This window comes from Mandrillus leucophaeus, unplaced genomic scaffold, assembly GCF_000951045.1.
Source record: "Mandrillus leucophaeus isolate KB7577 unplaced genomic scaffold, Mleu.le_1.0 Scaffold12, whole genome shotgun sequence".
Taxonomy (NCBI): Eukaryota; Metazoa; Chordata; class Mammalia; order Primates; family Cercopithecidae; genus Mandrillus; species Mandrillus leucophaeus.
This window is the reverse complement of record NW_012100320.1, coordinates 7,698,368-7,723,547: the sequence shown is the minus strand read 5'-3', so window position 1 is coordinate 7,723,547 and position 25,180 is coordinate 7,698,368. Positions and strand designations below refer to the sequence as shown.

Below are 25,180 nucleotides of genomic sequence, written 5' to 3'. Positions count from 1 at the left end.
CAGCTTGTTTTTAGAGCCGAGTTCTATCTAATCTTCAAAGAATGATAAACCCAATGGTAAACCATCTTAGATCATAGAAAGAGATAGTAAGATTCCCAATTCATTTTACAAAGCAAGCATTACCCATTTCCAATGAAAAGAGCATACGAAAAGGAAATTCTGTACAAGTTTAACTTATACAAAGCTTTAAGTAAAATACAACCGAATTAAATCTAGAAGTTTACTTAAAAAAAAAACAGCCTTAGTTTAGTTAATTAGAACCTAATTCGTTAGTTAGAATTACTTAGTTTAGTAATGTAAGGATGGGTCATTATCAAGACACCTATCAACGTAATTTTTGATGTCAACAAATTAAAGAAGAAAAATAGTTTTTATCATGTCAATAAATGCTAAGGAAGCACCTGATAAAGTTCAACATTCATTCTTATTAAAACTATAAGAAAAATGGGAAGAAATTACCTAAACATAGCATGGATGTTTACAAACTAGTAATTTTTTCTCTTGTTCTATGATATTTGTAATGTTTATTTAGTTTCTCTAGTTTAATGCATTAAATTCAATCTCCAAATACTAGGTATTAGTGATGGCTAGTTTCTGGGCTCAAGGGAAATAGACCAAAATCATTGATCTATATCTATCTATATTTATATGCATACAAAAATGAATATCTATATCTATATCTATATTCATATTTATTTACATCTTTACTATCTATCTTATTAGCCAAAACAGTTACAAATGGAAATTTTTAAAAATCATATTGATAATTGTTATTAAAAGTTGGATAATTAAATAAATGCTTTTGGCAAAATGTCTACATAGAAGAAAACAATTAGATAACTACTGTATATTATCTTATTTACATTTTCTGATCAAATTATAAATACCTAAATGTAAAAATAAATAGGATAATGAGAATTAGCAGAAATTATAGGAAGTTGTATCATCTTTAAGTAGGGGCACAAGATGGGAATCCCAAAAACATTAAGGAAAATGATCTGTAGATCTGTAGATGTAAAAATTAATTTCTGCATGATAGAAGACAATCAATTCAAAAGACAATAGGCTGAAGGAAAATCTTCGCAATAAGCATGATGGAATGGGCACACCCGTTATAAAATAATAACAGCTGAAAGGGCAACAATAACAGTTAATGCTTTTATTAGGTATTGATAAATTGCAGCTGTGTTAGTGTTCTTTTAACATAGAAGTCCTGTAAGTTTAATAGAAACAAAAACAAACAAACAGAAACCACCAATGGAAAGTAGCAAAAGACATAAAAGGACAATTCATAAGAGAGAACTTATATTGGTTGATAAACATTTGAAAAGATGGTCAATTCACTTCTCATGCCTGGGGAAATGGGATTTATAACAATTATATCTTTTGTAGTTGGGGGAAGAGCTATCAGAATGACAAAAATTCAAAAGATTGGTAATATCCAATACACATAGTGCTGGTGAGAACATGAATTGTACAAGCTTTCAGGGAGTTCAATTTTTAGGAATGTATCCTACAAAAATAAAAGTGTTATTACATAATGGCCCGTATCCATCATCCACCCCCTGTGTACTAGATTGCCATTTGAAACAGCTAAGACCGCCCAAGTTGTCTATAATAGTTGTGAATCGATTTGAATAAATACAGTAGCACTGTGTGGAAGGGAATCGTCAGGCTGTCAGCACTGGGCCTTAAAGAGGCAAGACTGGAGGGGAGAAAGAGGATTTCAGTTCCGTGTTGCTTTAAGCCTCAGTATGATTGATCTGATGGTATCCATGAGTATATACCATTCTTGTGATAATCTTTGAAAACTCTTATTTTCAGATAATTATGGATTCACAAACAGGTATGAGGAATAATTCCTTTATTCCTTTATTCCATTTCTCTCAATTGTAATATCTCACAAAATTGTAGTACAATATCACAAAGAGGACATTGACATTGACAGAGTCAAGATGCAGAACTTCCCACCACTACAAGACTCTCTCAAGTTGCCGGTTCACAGCCACACCCACATCCCTCCCTGTCCCCTTCCACGGAGAGTGGGCAGTGGGCAAAGTCCTGACTCTCCACTGGGCCTCCTCTGACCATCCCAGTCAGGAGAAGGAGGGGGTACCTCGTTACTGCCAGGTACGACAATTAAAAAGCAAGCAAGGCTGGGGTTGGTGGCCCACACCTGCAATTCTAACACATTGGGAGGCTGAGGCAGGAGGACTGCTTGAATTAAGGAGTTTGAGACCAGCCTGCACAACATAGTGAGACCTCATCTCTACAAAAACTAAAAAAATTAGCCAGGCATGGTAGCATGCACCTGTGATCCCAGCTACTCTAGAGGCTGGGGTGGGAGGATGGCTTGAGCCTAGAAGGTCGAAGCTATAGTGAACTTTAGTCGCACCACTGCACTCCAACCTGGGCAACAGAAAACCCATCCCAAATAACATAACATAACATAACATAACATAACATAACATAACATAACATAACATAACATGCAAGCAAACAAAAAATCCCTCTCCATCCCCTGACCTTTAATCCTGTTCCACCAGTGAGCTCTGGCCCGGGATGTGGCTTCCCAGGGCAGCTTCTCCAAAAGGTGATACCAAGGGTGTTACTGGCCTCTTATCCCCCAGCAAATTAATACCTCAGTAAAACAAACATTTTACACGGCAGAACCTCACCCCAGAACACATCTGTGAGGCAAGTGGCTCAACAGGTACAGCCCACTGATCAGATGAGAACCCGCCCTCCCAAGCGCAGTTCCCAGCTTCAAGGGTCCAGTAACGCAGAAGAGTCTTGTGGGGGTGGGGGTGGTCTTCACTTGGTGGGAGAGGTGCACTGTCAGCCTCTCCCTAGGTTGTGTTCCAGCATAACTGTAATTCCCTATCAGAGCAGCGTTTTCTAGGTTAAAATAAGGGGTTATGGAGACCAAGGTTTCATCATTCAGGTAAAGCCTCCAGGCAGCAGGCTTCAAAGACAATAGAGTGTAAATGTTTCTTATCAGACTTAAAGAGTCTGTTCTATCAGTAATTCCACAAGGGAAGAGAGTATAATGAGGCATGTCTGGTCCCTCCTTCCCATTACGGCCTGAACTAGTTTTTCAGGCTAACTTTGGAATGCCCTTTGCTAAGACGATGGGTCCGTTCAGATGGCTGAGGGGCTTGGATTTTTATTTTTGGTTTACAAATATATGTTTTAGTGCGTGTATGGATGTGTGTGTATATATATGCATCTACCATATAGGCTTTAGTGTGTGTATGGATGTGTGTATATATACGCATATATCACATATGCTTTAGTGTGTGTGTGTGCATGCATGCTTCAGTTTCCTCGTTTATTAAAAGCGTTAGTGATAGCTCACCTTGCAGAGTTGTGACGGGCATAGGACGTCTGTCTAGCACCTGATGATTAGGTACGTACACCTTTCTCTTCTCTTTTTCATGCCTATTAACTCACTTCACTTTCCAAGTCAGCAAGTCCTATATGGATTCCCATTTCCCAGAGGGAGCACCGAGAGATGTTCTCCCAGGGCCCCTGCATTGACTTAGGGCAGAGCCAGGCTTAGGTCCCAGGCTTTAGACTCCTCAGGTTCTTCTTGCGGATCACCTGTCCAGGTCCTCACTCTCTCCTCGCCTATAAACTTGTGGTCCTAGCTATAAACTTGTGGTCCTAGTGAGTTACAGGAGCCGCAGGCAGCAAGAAGGGTGCTCCAGGCAGCCCCTGCTAGAGGCCAGTCCAAAGCCCCTAGGGCCCAACTCACTGTGGAGGAGGGGGATGAGATGGGGCATTGAGAGAACCTGTAGCTAGAAGTGTTAAGGGCCAGGGCAATGCCCCCGCCCAGCCTCCCACGGAGATAGGCCAGCTCCTGCAAGCTCCCAGGCAGGGGCTCAAGGCCCTCCAGTGTTCCAGGCACTTTATTGAGTATATTGGACCCTTCTGTCTTTGGTGCAGCCCAGTGAGGTAGGTATTATTCCTGTCCCTGTGTACTAGAAGCAGCCCACAGCTGGAAGGGAGCTTCCCACCAGAACTTCTCATCCCTCGTGGCTTCAACATCAGCCAAGGAGCCTCTTTTAAGAGCTTCCTAGGTTTTTTCACACGCGCCCCAGAGAACCACTGTCCCGGGCCCAGCCCCACACACTTCTTCCCACCCGCCACCCAGCAATGACTCTGCTTCAACCTTCACTGATGGGACGCTCACTGCCTGTGCAGAAACCAAGTTTTGAGTGCCTGCTTCTCATGTTCCTGAGCTGAAGCCGGCTTCCCATCACTGCCGCCCAAGACATTCACGCTTCCCACTGACTTCTAGCCACCTTTTAGTGGTTTCAAGACAGCCCTCCGCAGCCCAAAAGGGCATTCACCTAACAACTAGCGGTTCCCAAACTGCAATAGGTTCTTGCCAGAAACATGAGAGCTTGTAAGTATGTGCATTCTGACCCACCAACCTTGGGGTGGGTCCCAGGAATCTGCACATTTCACCTGCACCCCAGATCTTGTGACCCATGCATGGGTGACCCACCCGTGCACCTGGAGAAATGCTGCCCTGGGGGTTAAACACCCTCCACCTTCTTCACCTCTCAGAACCCTCGGGAAGGCATTCCACAAAGCATTCTGGAGAATTCTGGAAAAAGGGCTGCACGCAAGTGCTAACCCAGGGAGGGCAGGGAGGAGGTATCTGCCGTTCACCTCCCACTTCTCAGAAATAAGATCAGTGTGGTGAGCTTGTGAGAGGGGAGAGGTAACTCTGGGAAGGGACTGAGAAGAGACTGGGACAGCCAGAGTGATGTAGATGGTGAGGGAATAGGGAGGGAAGAAAGGTAACACTGTAGGTAGCAGGAAGGAGCTGGGAATCTTCAGATTTCAGAGCTCAAGGGGAACAATGTGCTCACCAGAGGCCAGAATTTACCCTAGGAGACCAGGATTTTAGGTCCAGCCTTGCTTTGCACCAGCTGAATGACCAGCCCACAAGCATCTCTCCAATAAAGAGCTATGACGACTAAATGAGATGCTGTTTGGAAAAGTGCAACTGGAAAGCATTGTACAAATGCTGTATATTGCTATTACACTGACTTGGCCAGTTCTTTATTTTACAGATGAGAAAACAGGCCCAGAGAGGGCTGGTGACTTATCCAAGATTGCCCAGTTTGCTAGTAGCAAGGCAAGAATAGATCTCAGATCTTCTGACTTCTGCCCAAGGCAGACACAGTCACCTTTTGTAGATCCCACAAAGGCAAATAATCCCACCTTTCCCTTGTCCCTGGCATGGAAAGCTGGACAAATGAGCCACTCACCCTCTACAGCCTTCAGGGCCTATCGGGGCTGGGTCTCCAGACGTGTTCATCTTCTCCTGTCTTCTAGATCACAGGTCCCAGAAAGACTGCTGTCCATAGAGCTGCCGGCACTGTGTAGCCACCCCCCTAACTCCTCCTCTTCCTGACGCCTGAAGACCTGCTCACACCCACAGTCCCTCATAAGACTGGTGGCTGAGTTGGTCTAGAAAAATCCCAGCCAGGAAGCGTGGAATGCAGTGGGGCAAGAGTTTTATTCGGAAGGATGAGCTGTCTTCCATCTGGCCCAGTATCTTCTCTTTCCTTTCCTCAAAAATACTATGATGAAGCTAGGTTATCTAGGAATATACTGTGAAGACAATCAGCAACTCCAGGCAGGCCCTGCTTATAAGTCAAGCAAGACTTCGCCAATAACAATAATATCAATTATCAACAAAAATGTTTAAGCACTTACTCTGAGCTCTAAGAACTTTGCACGTATTGCTCAGTTTAATTCATAACACAGCCCTGTCTGGTGGGTGTTGGCATGATTCTATTGATTAGGAAAGTGAAACAGAGAGGTGAAGTAATGTGTCCAGTGGGCTCAGCACAAATTTTACAACTACATTGGGCTGACTGTGGAGACTGTGCAGTTAACCACCCATGGAACTAAACTCAGTCTCGACATACTGTGTAAAACTATATTGAAACAATCACATGCACAGGTTCCTAGCCCAAAGAGCCTGGGGAAAAAGTGGGACTTGCAACCTATTTTGTTTTAAAGTTAAGGGAAATTGTGTAATTACTTAGGTAATACTGCTCTGCGATTAAAATTCAAAGTGTTTATACTTTTTGTTTTGCCTGGAAAGAGATCAGCTCTGGCTGATAACCCTGGTCATCTGGTGCAGATTGGGATGTCCTTGTGGTGATTTTAGATGTCTCTGGTTAATTTCCAAAATCAGGGAAATGATTCGTTATCATCATGATTTTGTTTTAAAGCAGAGTGCTACAGGAAATTTCTCCCCGTATGTGGCTCATGGTGGGGGTACCCTAAAGGGATCCTTTGGTGCTAGTCATGTCAAGTCTTCTGAACCAGCAGGGACTCACTGGAAGCCCCTTTGCTGTCACTCACATATTTTTCTACCTACAGGCTCAGCCAGTTCTCATTTGTTTGGAGCCAGTCCCAGGACAAGTTCTACAGAATCTCAGTGATCTTTTGGTAATCTCTGGAAATGGAGTGCTCCCATGCCTGGAGAGCAGCAATTTTGGAGGCTACTTTGACTATTTCGATAGTTTTCCTGGCAAAGTAAAGAGAGATACAAACGCATTCCATTAAATCAGTTCAGGAATAATATGTAGGAAATAGAAAATTCTTTTGAGGAAATAAGCCAAGCAGTAAATATGAATTATACTTTAAAGTTATGGCCAGTTAAGGGAAAAAAGCAAGAATGAGAAGATGTGAGACAGAGCTGCCGGTACCCACTATAATTGTAACTATCTGTATGTGTCTCTTTCTGTCCCACTGGACTGTGAGCTCCTAAAGGCAAGATCTGTGCCTCATTAATTTTGAATCCCAGGAAACTAGCACAGTGCTCACTATATCATGGGCATTCCATGTATGTTTGTGGAATGAATAAACCTGCCTCAATTCAACAAATACTTACGAGAAACTATATGCCAGGCCCTGATTGTATATAGAGAGACAAGTAAGATAATCCAGCATGGTAAATGAAGATACAGAAGTGTGTAGCGAGACAGCACTGGGAAGGGAGAATCGGGAAGACTTCCCAGTGAAAGGGACTGCTCTGTGGTGGGTTTTGGAGAATGAGTAGGAGTTTGCCAGGTGGAAACGGAAAAGGACATTCTGGGCAGCTGGAAGATGATATAGAAAGGCATGAAATGAGAATGCATTCTGTGTTCCCGGAACTAAAAGCAGTTCTGGTAATGACCTGGAGATGCACACGTTTGAAAGCAGAACTGGGGGGGAACAGGAGTCAGGTCATGACAAATTTGGCAGGAAGAGAGCTAAAGGCCTAGGATTACCTAGGAGCTGGGAAGCCAGTAAGCAATGCTAAGCAATGGAGCAACACATCAATACTCACCAAAGTTCTGACAACTATCTAGTTCATATCCCAGTATCTGGACAAAATGCAAGTTTTTACAAGGGAAGTAATAAACATTATGAAAAAAAAAATTTTTTTTTGAGATGGAGTCTCACTCTGTTGCCCAGGCTGGAGTGCAGTGGCATGATCTTGGCTTACTGCAACCTCTGCCTCCTGGGCTCAAGCAGTTTTCCTGCCTCAGCCTCCCTAGTAGCTGGGATTACAGGCATGCACCACCAGGCCCAGCCAAGTTTTGTATTTTTAGTGGAGGTGGGGTTTCACCATATTGGTCAGACTGGTCTCGAACTCCTGACCTCATGTGATCCACCTGCTTCAGCCTCCCAAAGTGCTGGGATTACAAACGTGAGCCACTGTGCCTAGCCAGAAACTGTATTTTTGGAAGAGTCTTTTTTCTAACAAAACTTTTGGAAGGAGAGATTTTTTTTTCTCTCAATGACACTTTTTTTATAATTACACAAATTATAAACATTAATTATCAGGCGAAGGCTTGTGGATTGCTTGAGCTCAGGAGTTCGAGACCAGCCTGGGCAACATGGCAAAAACCCATCTCCACCAAAAATACAAAAACATTAGCTGGGTGTGGTGGTGTGTACCTATAGTCCCAGCTACTCAGTAGGCTGAGATGGGAGGATCGCTTGAGGTAGAGGCTGCAGTGAGCTGAGATCACACCACTGCATTCCAGCCTGGGTGACAGAGTGAGACCCCATCTCGATTTTAAAAAATAATTATTATTATTATTTAAAAATTAGAGGAAAAAAGCTTAAAAGCACAAAAAAAGAGTAAAAATCAGTGCAATCCACTTACCCAGATTAAAATCACTGCTAAAATGGAATGTTTGTGTATTTCTGGTTGCATACAGAAGGTAGCCCAGTGTGGGATTCAGAGGGGGGTTGTGTCTGATGAGCTCACTTGCCCGAGCTAGTTTGCCTTGTTGAGGCAGGTTTGCCACTGAGGAGGAAGCTGGATTTGTGGGCTTCAGGTGGTTCCTGGGGAACAAGGGAGAGTGTGGGTCTCTTCTCCAGCTTTGCCCTGGAACTCTGATCTGAGACCTGAAGAAAGAAGTGGGGCACTCTCCCTAATTTTGCACGGAATTTGATGTGGTTCTGGTATTATTTGGCTACTCAGGGGTCGTGAATTTTGGAGGCCCAGGAGAGAGCTCCTGCACTGGGAGGTGCTTTCCAAAGAGACACAAACTCTGGGGCAATGGAAGAAGAGATGCTCTCCAAAGGCTGTCAGAGTGACCGGATGCGAGTGGCCGGCTTGTGAGTGCCTGTGAGGTGCCTACCCAAGAAATAGCTGGGGAGTATTGGGAGTTGGCTGAGGGAGGCTGAGACCCTGCAGTCAGCCAAAGGGGTGCATCCATGCTAATATCCCTTCCTTCACATCCACGAGCTGGAGCCAGAAAAGTAAGAAGTGGTCTCTTGGGACTTCTGGTTGAGATGCATCAAGTTAACTCTTTGAGTTCACTCTTTGAGACCTCCCCATCTGTGCCACACACAAAGCGATGAGAGATAAAGTGTTTGTTTTTTTTTTTATTCAGACGGAGTTTTGCTCTTGTTGCTCAGGCTGGAGTGCAGTGGTGTGGTCTCAGCTCACTGCAACCTCCACTTTCTGGGGTTCAAATGACTCTCCTGCCTCATCCTCCCGAGTAGCTGGGATTACAGGCGCCTGCCACCACTCCCGGCTAATTTTTTGAATTTTTAGTAGAGATGGGGTTTCGTCATATTGGCCAGGCTGGTCTCTAACTCCTGACCTCAGGTGACCCACCCGCCTTGGCCTCCCAAAGTGCTGGGATTACAGGTGTGGGCCACTGCACCCGGTTTAAAAGACTGCCTGCTCTTGAAAAACAGATAAACATCTCTATTGACCAGAGATAAGGCAGAAATACGCAATGGAAAGTGAAACTGAAGCTACAGTCCTGCACAGCTCCACATCCAGAGGCAAGCAGAGGCTGCTGCAGGTGAAGTGATGTGAACCCCTCATCTGAGGGGGCAGCTTGTGACTGCAGTGAGCGCCAAGAATGAAGTACTCAGACAATTCCAGCTGAGCAGGGCGGGGAGCAGCTCCTCTGAGGGAGTGCGGCTCCAAGATCTGTCCACCGAATATTTATTGAGAAAGCTTGTTTAAACTACAATTCAAACAAAAGGCATCCACCAGGCGGCTCTTTGCAGCTGGGCCATGAGACACATATGACCTTGGAAAAACACATAGACCATAATCTCAGGAGGCTGTTTTCAGTGCTCCTGATTACACATTCCTTTCCTTGTCTTGTTTTCAGGGTCAAGGAGTTTCAGTCTCATGCACAAACAACATGCACAGAGTGCCTCGGTATTTTTCCATGTCTCGACCTCAAATGCCTTGTACGTAAGCTTGAATATACTGCCATACACCCTCCACAGAGAGGACCCTGCCTATGGCAGATCACTGAAAAGAGCTAGGACTGGCCATTGCTGGGACGATTATTTATATCTTGTATTTAGGAGAGAAGAAGAAATTGACGTAGCCTGATAGTGAAGAAGTAGACTGGGCCAACTGCTCCTTGGTGATTGAACCCACAATAGCCTCAGGATTTCCATGGACAGGAGCCTTGAGACACCAATACGAGGCCAGAATTGAACTAGGGAGCCCAGGAAGTGGGGTGAAAACTACCACAAAACTTTTAGATGAGGACTGAACACTAACATGCACATGCTTCCACACACACACGCACATACCCACACACGCGCTGACACAATTACCATTCAGGGTGAACCAGTAAGCTGCCATTCCAAAAGATCTGAAAAAGAATATAAAGAATGCTAAGGAAGATAGCCAGTCAAACCAGTAATAGGAAGAAGAACTCATACTTTAAGAAGTGAAAATCATAGACTTTAAGCATGTTTAGAATCCTCAAAAAAGAAAGGGAAGAAAAAAAGTATTAAAAAAAGAATAGGAACTTATAAGATGGGCAGCACTGAAGTGAAATAGCCAGTCACGAAAAGATATTGTATGATTCCACTTATATGAAGTATGTGGAGGAGTCAAATTTATAGAGACAGAAAGTAGCCAGAGGCTAAAGGGAGAGGGGAAATGGGGAGTTACGGTTAAATCATATAGAGTTTCAGTTTTGCAAGATGAAAAGAGTTCTGAAGACAGATGGTAGTGATGGTTGCACAATGTATTAATACCACTAAACCAGGAAGTATTAACTTTCTGAAGCCTTTTGACATTGCCAAATAGCTTTCCAAGAACTGTGAAACAGCCGAGTACAGTGGCTCACGCCTGTAATCCCAGCACTTTGGGAGGCCGAGGCAGGCAGATCACTTGAGGTCAGAAGTTCGAAACCAGCCTAGCCAACAAGATGAAACCTCATCTCTACTAAAAATATAAAAACTTAGCCAATCGTGGTGATGCATACCTGTAGTCACAACTACTGGGGAGGCTGAGGCAGGAGAATCGCTTGAACCTGGGAGGTGGAGGTTGCAGTAAGCCAGGATCGTTCCACTGCATGCACTTCAGCCTGGGCAACAGAGTGAGATTCTGGCTCCAAAAAAAAAAAAAAAAAAGAATTGTGAAACAATTTTCACTCCCCACCATGTTCAAAGAGAATGCCTGTTTTGCCAAACATCTGGTAATACTAGGAATTGTCTTAAAATAATAGTCCCATTAGGCACAAAATATTTTGCTGCTCTTATTTGCCTTTATCTGATTATTAAGTAAAATATCATTGGGGAAGGAAAAAAACCCATGAAATCCTCTTTTCTTCATTTCTTGGGTAAAGTGGAACATATTTTACTGTAGAGGAGAGAGCCAACTTTTTAAAATCTCTAGCCATGCTCCCAATTTGTTGTGGGCTTTTTTTGAATAAAGTGCTTTTTTTTTTTCCTACATTTTTCCCCAAAGGCAAGGCATGTTTTGACTGTAGCCCTCCACTAGATTACTTGTTGATTCTTTTCTTGTCTTTTTTTTTTTTTGAGACGGAGTCTCGCTCGGTTGCCCAGGCTGGAGTGCAATGGCATGATCTCAGCTCAGTGCAAGCTCCGCCTCCCAGGTTCAAGCCATTCTCCTGCCTCAGCCTCTCAAGTAGCTGGGACTACAGGCGCCCACCACCATACCCGGCTAATTTTTGTACTTTTAGTAGAGATGGGGTTTCACCATGTGAATGTAATTTTGGCTAACAAACAAGAGCTAAATTTAAAAGATCACCTATTGAACTAAAATACATACTTCTGGCATTTAACTGGCTATCCATAAACGCTTTTATAGGAGAAATTTAAATCTATGAAGGAAATTTCCATTTGTAAAGGTCTTAGCTCTATTCTTTTGAGATACACATTTTCTACCTTGTTTAACCTGTTGGATTATCTTTGTAAAAGGCAAATTGTTGCACAGATAACAATTGCTTAGGGCAATAAAACAAATAATTAAAAGATTAACAGTCTAAATGGGGAAAAAACTAAAAGCTGACAAGTAAGAATTACTTATAAGAACTATAAGATCTGCTTCTGTTTGTGTCTGTATGACTATATGTCACTATGTGGCATGTGTATATGATAATATTTGATAAATAAAGCTAGGTTTTAAATGTTGGTAAAATAGAAATGACTCCAATATTATCAGTTAAATATAATTCAGACATTTTTGCCTGGGTTTACTAGTCGGACAGGCTTATGCTGTCTTTGTTAAATGTTTCTAGGTCATAGTACTACTGTTTCTGTAATATTTTTGTTATTTGTTTGATTTGACTTTGAGCTTACATTTTTGAGTTTTAAGCACCTGGATTCTGAATAGGTGATCATGGTGAGGTCTGTTATATATAAAGTTTTGGTGCCACAAAAAGAATAGCACTCAAATATAAAATTTTTTAAAAAATTCTCAACAAGGCAAGGTACTTCTATATAGAAGGGTGCACCCTTACAGATGGAACAGTGGTGAGTGCACACTCAGACAAGGGAGGGGAAGGGCTTCTTATCCCTGAAGCACGTGACCCCAGCTGCTGTGTTGTTCCTCTATTGGCTAGGGTTAGACCACACAGGCTAAGCTAATTCTGATTGACTAATTTAAAGAGAATGATGGAGTGAGTGCTTTGGTGGGAGTCAGGGCAGAGCAGGTAGCAGGTAATCAGAATGAGTTGGGGGGAACAGGTGATTGGAATGAGTTAAGGTGGTGTAGGTGATTGGAATGAGTCAGGGTGGAGTAGGTGATCAAAAAGGATTGCTTTAGAGGAAGTTAAGTTTAAAAGTAGAAGGCAAAGAATTGAACATATTGACATATTAATTCTTTGAAAAGAAATTTAGAACTCATACCTAACAGGCCTGGGAACATGTTCTCAGTGCCTACACTGAAGCTATGAGGCAGAATCAAGCCTAATATGGCCCCTTCTTCTCTGACCCAGCTTTACCTCCTGGCTATTCTGGGAGGGGTCTGATCCTTCAGGCACCATCTTCACAGCAGTGTCTTCTGTCCTGAACTCTATACCTGGTATGTAAATTCAGGACTCAGGCCCTCCTCTTTATAGCCATCCTGGGTGCTATGTAGCTACTTGAGACCCAGGATGACTAAAAAAGACAAAGGGAGGGTACTTGTGTTATAGTTTCAAAATTACTTTCAAAAACTTAAAATATTGAAGTTATATTATGTTAGACAATAGATCATTATAAAGTATATGAGTCATTTTAAGAATATTAAAATACCAAAATGTTAATTAAACATAAGTTTATATAGTTTGGCATCTTATTTTTATATGGTATTAAAAAGCTAAATGTATTTAAATGTAATAAATGGTAATCTGAAGAAACACCTTTCTAAAAAATTATAAAATGGTTTTCATCTACAAATACTGACACAAGACAGTTCAAAATTACTTCCTAGAATTTCACGAGAAATTAAGGTCACTAAGAGTTAAAATGATAGATAATATACATAATCAGAACTACCAGATATAATAAAAACAATTTTTTATACAGAGTGTATAAACAACAGAAATACATGGTTTTGATAAAAAGTTATAAAGGTATAAAATATATTTGTTAAAACAATAATTTTTTCTGGTTTAAAAGTTACTTAAAAGTTGTTTCAAATTTAAAAATAGGTAACACTAGCTAAATACAAAGAATTGAGAAGAGAAAATATTTTAAAAATCGTAAGAGATTATAAAAGGTTTATAAAAATCTGTTGCGGTCAAAAGCTAACTAAGATTAGATAGATTTATTTATAAGGTTTATTAAAATTAACTTTAGTGTTAATAATACATAAATACAACAGTAAAATTCAGTTTTCTCTTTTAAACAAAAATTTCATGTAGTGTTAATAAGTCACAGTAAAATATTTTTGTTCACCTTTTCTGTAAACTGAAAAAAAGAGAGAGAGGGAGAGTGGAGAGAAGAAAAGAAATATTCTGTCTCATGCTGTGTCTTTCTTGGGTATTTTGATTGGAAAACTGAGCCTCCTCTATTAAAGAGTAAAGGTTTTTGCTTTGTAAAATCTTCGAATTATCACTTTGGCTAAATAAATAAATATTATTTAATAGTGACCCATGATCCTATTTTGATTGTTTTAAACCTTTTATATATTTGATAGATTTCCCAAAATCAAATTTAAAATTTAAAATTAAGTCTTCCTTTTTGGCCTCGAACTAACTTTGGGATGCTACAGAGAGCCCCTGCAGCATCCAACGAAGAGATAAACAGGATTAATTCATATATTAAATTCCAAGGGATGCACTGTCAAATAAGAAATGATGTTTAACCTTCTTCAAAATAGATTTGTATAATTATGTTATTAATATATGTTACAGAATTGCATGGGATTCCTAAAAATCTGATCTATCTGGGTATATTCTATCACTTATAATTATGGTTTTATTAAATTATTATAGGTATAAAAAGTAAAAAGTTTCCTCTTCAAAGTTCCCCTTCTTGTTAAAGAATAAATCGTAAGTGTTACAAATAATAGTTTCTTTTAAAGATTAACTTTCTTCAAGCCTCCTTGCTTTGTGCTAATAACTCTTTATTAAGCCCTATCCTATGTAACTGTTGGACATGCTCACAGGCACATCCCAGCTCACAGCCTATGCCCTTTCCTTATATGGAAAAGTTATTGCTTCCTTAAACCTTTTGTAAGCAACTTCTTTGTTCTTCCTTGCACTTATCTGTTTAGGAAAGTTTTAGGCTATTAGTAAATCGGGTATCAGTTTAAGGCTGTGAGGTCCGACTCCAGCCAGTGGATGCAGGACAAAGCAGTAAGGACGACCCAAATGCATAAGAGATAAATATGTCTGCTTTTCCTCTGTTCAAGTGTGCTCTCACCATTTTTCCATCTGTGATTAAGCAACCTTTCTGCAGAAAGTAAAGATGGCCTTGCTGAGAGATCTTTAGTCTCTGTGCTGACTTTTCTTCGTGGCACTGATTATCTATTTCTAACAATTTTGGTATTTCTAATAGTAGGTCACAAAAATGACCAAATTTCTTTGTCTATTGTGTCTTTCACTATGACCATTTTAAGTCACTTTTATAGTTAATTGCTTAATACTGATGCAGTTTCTGTAAACTCTTCACAAGCAAAGTAAAATCCTAGATCATTGTGTCTTCAAGGAGGTTCATAAAAAGGATGAGAAGGACGCTGAAAAGCACTCTTAAATACAGGTTTTCCGTCATTTTAGGATCATATCATTTGGACTGGGTAAGAATTCCCAGAACTCCAAGAAAGGAGCTGATTTATAAAACTGCTAATGCAAGCAGGACAAGAATTAATTGAATACCAAGAAAATACTCTTCTAGATTTTCATGCTAAATCAACCAGTATTAAAGTTGTTTAGATGTGCAATTTAAATATTGCACAACTAAACATGGTCCAAACCAAATTACTTATGATAACCCATCTAATAAACAGTGCTATGCACCAAAATTGTGGAAAAAAATTGGTATTTAAGAGCATATAAGTCTAACATTAAGCATGGACTAATGGAGAGCCTGGACAGCCGCCTGGTCCTTCCTGAGTCCTCAAAGCTTCCATTATTAAAAGTTCTGCATTCCATGACTCATCATGGAAGAGACAAAATAATCCAAATGAAACATACATGTATATATATTTACCTGATTGGCCATTTAAACATTTATAGAGGGATTTCATTCATCAGTTTCAATGCATGTTTTCTGGTTATATAAAAGCTTTCCTATGCAAGAGGGATGACGTATAAACAGTAGCTAAAAGGTTATTAGGAAATGTGTTTTCTTTATGGGGTATTCCTGGACAAATCTCCAGTAACAGAGGTACTCGCTTCACTGAACAAGTTGTATAATAGTTAAATAAGGTATTACTGACACAATAGCATTAGGCAAAGCCAACTGAATTGACTGGATTGCCTTGGTCAAAAGTATTGCGGATTGATGCCAATCAGATCCACTTCCAGTGGAATAGTCACTGTAATGCCTATGTACCTAGTAATAGAATTTCATGTATCTTCTGCTACTGAACTCTGATATGACTAAATGCTGCAAGGCTTTACTACACTGTGCCAAAGTGTATTTTCACCAGATAAAAGAAGCTTTTCATGGTCCTCAGAAAACATGGACAATCAAATCCTTCACAATCTCACTCACTCTCTAACTCCTCAGCTCGTCTCTTTATTTAATCTTTATGTTAAAGATTGGATCTTTAACATAGAGAGATTGGATCTTCTGAAAATGACATCAGAGAAAGACTGCCCTACCCACACTGCAAAAAAACTTCAGGACCTTCACCTTTGGGTTCACAGTCTCACAGCTCAGAAGGGCCTGTCCAGACCCTTGGAACTATACATCCATTGGAGACATTAAGGTAAAGCTAAGCAGCTTCTCACTAGAAGCAGATGGCATCCTAGATGTGGACAGCCTTTTCCCAAGATCGTGGATCAAGGCTTCTCTGCTATCACAAGACTCTTGTCTCTCATTTTTTTTCCTTGCTTATCTCTCTATGAACAACAGAACTAAAAAGGGGATCTCTTGTGTTCACTCATGGGGTATACTTTTCTTTGCAAGGGATTTCACAGCCAACCTTATACATGGATAGCCTTACGCCCTGGTAGACAGAAGACAAAGGGCCAATGTGGGTAAAAACATTTTAATGATATCCTTGTTGATTCATAGTCAGTCAGAAACAGAACACAGATCCACTCCTCTTAACATACATCATAGGTTAAAGAGAATATTGCCAGCATAGGTTAAAGAGAATATTGTTTGTAGGTCTTCACTCTTCTGGATGGGCAAGATTTGTTAAATCTCTTTTTCCATGGTTTGGAGTAAATGAGACAATAATTCAAAATGTATCCCTTGTAAATAGGCTCTATAGCACATTCTGCTATAAAGGCTATGGCTACACAGTAGACTTTAAATTCTCTTGCTAACGTTGTGCTAAATAATAGAATCACTCTAGATTACCTCCTTGCTAAACAGAAAAGTATCTGTGCAGTTGCTGACACTTCTTGATACATATGGAGAAATACATCAAGTATTATGGAAATTCAGTTGTAAGGGATTAATGAAAAGGCTGCTTGGTTAAAACAAGTGGACTCTTCATCTAGCTTATTATTTAATCTATTTAATTTTAGTTGGCTTCATTCATGGAGACCCTGGTTACAGAACACACTCTAAACTCTTGGTATTATCCTCTTGGTAGTCATAATGGCAACCTCCCTGGTGCACCGTATTCTCTCAAAAGTTTTAAATGTTTGCATACAGCCATCTGTAAAGATTCAGATTATCTCTCTTCAACTGGACCAACAAAAATTCAAATAAATGTGTTATCATAAGGACACCGTAATCTATAAATAGTGTGCTGAGACCAAAAACCCAAAATGATGGTACCTGAGAGTGGTGTTAAAGACCTAAATGTTAGTTATACTCTTACTTAATTGAGAACTTAGCCAAAGGGAGGCCGTTCTTTCAAACTGATTTTGTGAACTAGGCCCCAACTGACCAGACCAAAACAAAATGGAATCATTCATGCTAAATGCGAAATAATCAAATTGAAACTTTAAGGAAATATGTCCTAAAACAGATCAAATTTTGTTTTTCTCCTGTAAACAGGAGATTCCAGCACAAGGAAGTCTCTACTCTAATCCTTACTCGCCTTACAAAACACACTGTTCTGATTATTTCCCAGTGGGATTTGAGACCAAGTAAATACATTTATGATGGCAATGAAGTGATATCAATGCCTGAAATTTTGGTCAATGTCTGTTTTGTGGGGGGAATTGTTAAGTTTAGCCTAAAGCTGCCTCCTTACCTATTTTAAGTTTGTCCCTAAAGGTTTCTCCATACACAGTAAACTGCAACCTAACTGAACGTGTGAACAAACTATGACCTATTCTTGGCCAATGGCCAACTATAACCTAGTTTCAGCCAATCAAAGGTGGCCAACTGTTCAAACTTTGTTCAAGAAAAGCAAACCCCCAGTTATAACCAATCCAGCTATTTCCATACCTCATTTCTGTTTTCTGAACCTCATGCTCCTTATTCTGTGCATAAGTCTTCAACCACACAGCCGCACCAGAGTCTCTCTCGTTGTATTCTGGCCCTAGGGCTGCCCAATTCACGAACTGTTCTTTGCTCAATTAAACTCTGTTAAATTTAATTCATCTAAGGCTTTCTTTTAACAGATAGTTGCTGGGCTATAGTAGTCACACAATTGCTATTAGATGAATGAAGTAGGCTAGCTGCATCAGCACCCTACAGAGAATGCCCCCACTCCAGTCAACTGCTTACAATGCCCCTGTCCAGTTCTAAGGAGCAATCAGGAGAGGTGCTTCCACTCCCAGGCTGCTAACTCACTGCATGATCTGGGCAAGGTCACCTTCTCTCTACAGGACTCAGTACTTCATCTGCTCAGTGGAGATTTTCTTCCTCTGCTCCCTGCCTCGGGACACTGTGTAAGAGCAGACATAGGGATATATAGACATGTTTTTTGTTGTTGTTGTTTGTTTTTTTATTGAGATGGAATCTCACTCTGTCACCCAGACTGGAGTGCAATGACATGATCTTGGCTCACTGCAACCTCCACCTCCCAGGTACAAACAATTCTCCTGCCTCGGTCTCTCAAGTAGCTGGGATTACAGGCATGTACCACCATGCCCATCTAACTTTTGTATTTTTAGTAGGGATGGGGTTTTACCATGTTGGCCAGGCTGCTCTCAAACTCCTCACCTCAAGTGATCCACTAGCCTCAGCCTCCCAAAGTGCTGGGATTATAAACATGTTTTTTGTTTGTTTGTTTGTTTGTTTTTAGCCCAGTTGTCTTTGTCTGGGAGACTCAACGGGAGCTGTTTACTGGCAATTTGCTGAAGAGAATTTTCCTTGTGGAGGTCTGACAACCAGTGTGGCATCCCTTGGGATCAAAAGAATATGCAGAAGTTCTGTGTTTCTGGAGATGTAACTGGAGTTTATCCTAATGAGATGAAATGTGGCCTACCCCTGCCCCCTCAAATGACCTTCTCATGGAAATCAGAGTAGGTAAGATTCTCTAAGATTGTTCCAGGCTAGTTCTATTATTATTTTGAACTTATACACAATATTTCAGAGGAAATTAAGTTTTCATCAGTTTTTTCTTATCTTGTTTGTTTAAGCCCTGGAAACCTGGAACATGTCTTCTTTCTCTTGTATCCCCTGAGAGCTTGGCTGGCAGTAGCAGCTCCCTTAGCAGCTACTGCTTTGGTTCCGGTCAGTTTCCTGTGCCCTGGATGACTGTCCCTCATCTTGAGGAAAATATGGAGATGGCAAAAATCCTCTCTGCGTCGGGAGAAGGTTCCACAGGGAGCTCTGGGGTCACGGTGAGCAATCCCCTGAGCAAGAAGACAGCTCTCAGTTTCAAAATGCTTGTGCAAACACATCTCAGGAAATCCAAACCAGACCCCAAGCAGGTAGATATTCTGAGGCTCCGTTTGTCAAACAGAGAAACTGGAGACAGAGTGGGTGAGTCACTGAGTCAGCTGACAGAGCGAGCTGAGGGGCCCAGGACCACAACACTCAGCCCCACTAGCACCTGCTCAGGCTCCCTTCTTCCTACGGCAGAGACACAGCCTCTGTTTGAACTTGCCTTGCTCACTTCCAGAATAGAGCCTTTGCAGCGACTGCCTCTCCTGTGGGATGCCTCTGAGGGCTCTCAGCACTCAAAGTCAGCTAAAAGCCCACCTCCTCCTGGAGGCCCCTCCTGCTACCTCCAGCCCTGAGTTACAATAAATTCCTGCAGCCTTTACTATTTGCATCACAAATGTGACCTTACATCCTGTGCTATCATCAACATCTTGTGCCCTTGCTCTGTGTGGTAACTTGGTCCTTGAGTCATCATTATACTTTACATTATGTGTACCTCATCTCCCCAACAAGGAGGTCAGCTCTATATAGGCAGGAACCACCTCCACCCATTCACAATTTCATTCATGCATTCATTTAAGAAATATTCTCTGCTATTCCAAGGATAAATCAATAATTAAGGGAGACGTGCTTCCAGCCCTTGCAGTGCTTAGAATTCTTATTCCCGGCAGGACTCAGCAAAACCCGCTTGTAGCCAGCAGGCACAAGTTAACAGGGACAGCCTCTGGCCAACAAGTTCCAGTAGTGTCTGTCCCTTTGATCTGGCCAAAGCCCTGCAAGGACTATTTTTAAGTAGAAAAGCAGGAAGGACCACAGAGACAGAGTCTGTGGAACAGCTTTTCAATGTAATGCAATTCCTAGAAAGGAATTCCTCTAGGCCCTGCTCCTGGGATACATCGGGAGCCCCACCCATAAAAGGGTCAAAGAGCCCTTATGCCCAGAATAGACCTCTAAGCTGTAACCAAAAACAAAATTCTGAGGCTCCCCCAACCGTCTGAATGAACTTTCGCCTCTGCCAGGGCACTTTTAAAATTTAACCTGAGAGACTGGTTCAAGCCATGATGTGAAATGGGGGCTCTGACATGCCTCGTTATACATCTCCGGCATTAACATGAACACAGACCTGATGTCTGATGAGAAGAATTTACAGTCCATTCTCTCTAATGCCTGCTCCCTAGAGGCTTCAGCTGCATGATTAAACTTTAGTCTTGGCGAGGCGCGCTGGCTCACGCCTGTAATCCCTACACTTTGGGACACTGAGGCGGGTGGATCGTCTGAGGTCAGGAGTCCAAGAGCAGCCTGGCCAACATGGTGAAACCCCATTTCTACTAAAAACACAAAAATTAGCTGGGCGTGGTGGCAGGTGCCTGTAATCCCAGCTACTCAGGAGGCTGAGGCAGGAGAATCGCTTGAACCTGGGAGGTGGAAGTTGCAGTGAGCCAAGATTGCACCGTAGAACTCCAGCCTGGGCGATAAGAATGAGATTTCATCTCAGAAACAAACAAACAAACAAACAAACAAACAAAACTTCAGTCTCCACAACCTCCTATAGCAACCCAGACATTTCCTTTCTACTGATCCCAGGTCTTTAGATAAACTCAACCAATTGTCAATCAGGAAAAATTTAAATCTGCCTATAACCTGAAAGCACCTCCCCCACCTTCGCGTTGCCCCACCTTTCTAGATGGAACCAATGCATTTTTTAAATGTATTTGATTGAAATCTCATGCCTCCCTAAAATGCATAACACCAAGCTGCACCGTGACCACCTTGGGCACATGGGCATATGGACACATGTTCTCAGGATCTCCTGAGGTCTGTGTCATGGGCCATGCTCACTCATATTTGGCTCAGAATAAATCTCTTCAAATATTTTACAGAGTTCGATTCTTTTTGTTGACAAGACCGTCTAGGAGATCGCTTTATGGCACAGATGGGGACATTGAGGCACAGCGGGTTTGTGGTTGATATGGTGCTAAACTCCTAGCACAGTGCTTTCATCCTAGTACCCACTGAGGCATGAATTCCTGCTGAAGGAGAAGAGTTGTTTTCCCATTTAGCAGCTGGGAGTAACCCTGGCACACAGGAGCATATAGGTGGAGAATATAAGAGAGAGCATGAGCGAGAGAGAGAGGTTCTGGCTGTCTACTCTGTGCCAGGCGTTGGACCAGAGACTGGGGCAGATGGTGACTAACATGTGCTCTTGACCTCAAGCAACTCAGTGGGACAATGAGCTGTTTAGCAAGTACGGTTCATGGCCCCATGATGGGTATGGGACCTGTGAGTCAGTGAAATGGACCTCTCTAAGCCTGAGTTCCCCGCAGCTGTGGGGGTCCTGTCTGTTCTGCCCACCTGACCACATGGTTGTGAGGATTAAATGAAATAACATAGGAGGAAGCACCTGGTGCATAACAGACACTCAACTCATTTTCACTCATTCAGAAGGTTGTTTTGTTTCTTCTCAACCACCTCCTTTGTTCCCCGAGTTCCAATAAAAGCATCCTAATTATTAGTCTTCTTGAAGCAGAAATAGCTGAGTGTGCATAACCCCAAATGACCCCCCAGGGGTTACTGCCCTGAGGCTCCAGCTTGCCCGCCACTCACAGAATTGACAGCTTTGGTTCATCCCTTAATGCCTGAGGCCAGTGTGCTTCCTTTCCCTGTTTTTCATTTTTCTTGTCTCTAAAAAGGGCCTGCTAAGCCCTACCCCCATAACATTGTTAGGCTCCACTGAGACATCACATGTATAGCCCCTAGCAGGTTGCACTGGACACGTGGTAGTTCCTGTCCCTTTCCTTCTCCCTCCTGCTGAAGGGGTCCTGCTGCTGACAGCAGGGAATTGTCCTCCAGACAGTGTGGGGCAGAGCTCTGAGCTGGGCAGGAGCCTTTCTTCCATGGCTGCCCCTGTGCCCTCATATCCTCCTCCAGCATCCTCAGCACAAGAGTTTCACTTTCCGTTCCGGGCACCAGAGACGCACATGGTGAGGGCAGCACCACTCAGCTTGGCACAAGTGAGACACAACAGGCAATGGGTGAGGGCAGCTGCTGTGGGAACCCAGATGCAGAAAGAATTCTGCTTCTCTCCTCCTTCCTGCATCCCACCTTTGAGCTTGGAGAAGTCTAGAGACCCCCAGAAAATAGGTCTGGGTACGGACGTGGAGATTCCTTATCCCACTGGCTTCTGAACACTTAAAATTCATTTTCAATCATGTGAGTAAAATTTAACTGACCCTCCAAAGCATATGTGTGCAGATATTTTTCTGCAAAAGATCTGGCGGTAGCTTTCATTTCTAGATGGCGAAACGGAGGCGATTCCCACTGCCCTCCACCAGAGGAGGTAACCGAAAAATGCAAGGCTCAGCTCTACACCTGAAATATAAGGAGGAAAAATGCAGGTGGAGTGGTTTGTGGCTTTGGTAGGGAAAGAATCTTGGGTGATCCAGGAACTCTGTAAACTTATATCTGAATCCAATTTCCTAAGAATCAGTCCTTGGAGTAAGATGAGTAGCTATAAATCCAGACTTTGTATTGGAAGAAGTAAAAATATGATTACTTTATGTTTTTAAAAGGTGCCAAGAACTATCAGGTCTTGGGAATCTCAGAGGCTCAATGTCTGTCTCTGGCCGCCACTGTAAGCCAAGGCCTGTGATCCTCACCAAAGCATAACTGACTTCCCTTTCCCCACCTTTCCCCAACTTGCCTTGCCTTTCTTTGCTTTTTCCTCTGCTTCCTTCCCTTTCCTTCCTCTAATCATATTATTGGCACCCACAGAAATCACTGCATGAATGACAAGGCCTTCCTTTAGAGCAGCAGTCCCAGCCTGTTCCCAGAACACTGGCTCCACAGGAGAAGCATGGGGTATCTGGCGATTCTGTCCACACTGGTGTATTACAGCCTCCATCTTGACCACGCATGTCCAAAAGAGCAGCTGCCAAAAGAACATCCTCTCACTAGAGGCTCTGAGTTCACCTGGATCTGCTCTTTAAATCCGAGAGATGTAGAGGAATTGGGGCCGCTGTAGCTTGGTATAGTTTGGGCAGTCTCTGGACAGAGTCAGGTCCTTGGATTTAGCACCAAGTTTTTTTTTTTGAGACGGAGTCTCACTCTGTCACCCGGGCTGGAGTGCAGTGGCCGGATCTCAGCTCACTGCAAGCTCCGCCTCCCGGGTTCAGGCCATTCTCCTGCCTCGGTCTCTCAAGTAGCTGGGATTACAGGCATGTACCACCATGCCCATCTAACTTTTGTATTTTTAGTAGGGATGGGGTTTTACCATGTTGGCCAGGCTGCTCTCAAACTCCTCACCTCAAGTGATCCACTAGCCTCAGCCTCCCAAAGTGCTGGGATTATAAACATGTTTTTTGTTTGTTTGTTTGTTTGTTTTTAGCCCAGTTGTCTTTGTCTGGGAGACTCAACGGGAGCTGTTTACTGGCAATTTGCTGAAGAGAATTTTCCTTGTGGAGGTCTGACAACCAGTGTGGCATCCCTTGGGATCAAAAGAATATGCAGAAGTTCTGTGTTTCTGGAGATGTAACTGGAGTTTATCCTAATGAGATGAAATGTGGCCTACCCCTGCCCCCTCAAATGACCTTCTCATGGAAATCAGAGTAGGTAAGATTCTCTAAGATTGTTCCAGGCTAGTTCTATTATTATTTTGAACTTATACACAATATTTCAGAGGAAATTAAGTTTTCATCAGTTTTTTCTTATCTTGTTTGTTTAAGCCCTGGAAACCTGGAACATGTCTTCTTTCTCTTGTATCCCCTGAGAGCTTGGCTGGCAGTAGCAGCTCCCTTAGCAGCTACTGCTTTGGTTCCGGTCAGTTTCCTGTGCCCTGGATGACTGTCCCTCATCTTGAGGAAAATATGGAGATGGCAAAAATCCTCTCTGCGTCGGGAGAAGGTTCCACAGGGAGCTCTGGGGTCACGGTGAGCAATCCCCTGAGCAAGAAGACAGCTCTCAGTTTCAAAATGCTTGTGCAAACACATCTCAGGAAATCCAAACCAGACCCCAAGCAGGTAGATATTCTGAGGCTCCGTTTGTCAAACAGAGAAACTGGAGACAGAGTGGGTGAGTCACTGAGTCAGCTGACAGAGCGAGCTGAGGGGCCCAGGACCACAACACTCAGCCCCACTAGCACCTGCTCAGGCTCCCTTCTTCCTACGGCAGAGACACAGCCTCTGTTTGAACTTGCCTTGCTCACTTCCAGAATAGAGCCTTTGCAGCGACTGCCTCTCCTGTGGGATGCCTCTGAGGGCTCTCAGCACTCAAAGTCAGCTAAAAGCCCACCTCCTCCTGGAGGCCCCTCCTGCTACCTCCAGCCCTGAGTTACAATAAATTCCTGCAGCCTTTACTATTTGCATCACAAATGTGACCTTACATCCTGTGCTATCATCAACATCTTGTGCCCTTGCTCTGTGTGGTAACTTGGTCCTTGAGTCATCATTATACTTTACATTATGTGTACCTCATCTCCCCAACAAGGAGGTCAGCTCTATATAGGCAGGAACCACCTCCACCCATTCACAATTTCATTCATGCATTCATTTAAGAAATATTCTCTGCTATTCCAAGGATAAATCAATAATTAAGGGAGACGTGCTTCCAGCCCTTGCAGTGCTTAGAATTCTTATTCCCGGCAGGACTCAGCAAAACCCGCTTGTAGCCAGCAGGCACAAGTTAACAGGGACAGCCTCTGGCCAACAAGTTCCAGTAGTGTCTGTCCCTTTGATCTGGCCAAAGCCCTGCAAGGACTATTTTTAAGTAGAAAAGCAGGAAGGACCACAGAGACAGAGTCTGTGGAACAGCTTTTCAATGTAATGCAATTCCTAGAAAGGAATTCCTCTAGGCCCTGCTCCTGGGATACATCGGGAGCCCCACCCATAAAAGGGTCAAAGAGCCCTTATGCCCAGAATAGACCTCTAAGCTGTAACCAAAAACAAAATTCTGAGGCTCCCCCAACCGTCTGAATGAA

General features: G+C 42.6%; 1 protein-coding gene across 3 annotated transcripts in view; it reads right to left on the bottom strand.

The window, feature by feature from the left end:
* NOX5 (NADPH oxidase, EF-hand calcium binding domain 5) overlaps positions 1 to 25,180 on the bottom strand; it is a 147,188-nt gene that overhangs the window by 38,258 nt on the left and 83,750 nt on the right. For 2 of the 3 annotated variants that reach the window (XM_011968825.1, XM_011968831.1), the window contains exon 1: positions 5,286 to 5,376. The exons of the other annotated variant lie outside the window; for it this stretch is intronic. In XM_011968825.1, the coding sequence (XP_011824215.1) occupies positions 5,286 to 5,335 (50 nt within the window). In that variant the 5' untranslated portion in view covers positions 5,336 to 5,376. Of the gene's footprint in view, positions 1 to 5,285; positions 5,377 to 25,180 lie in introns of those variants that run through there. 3 annotated transcript variants of the gene reach the window in all.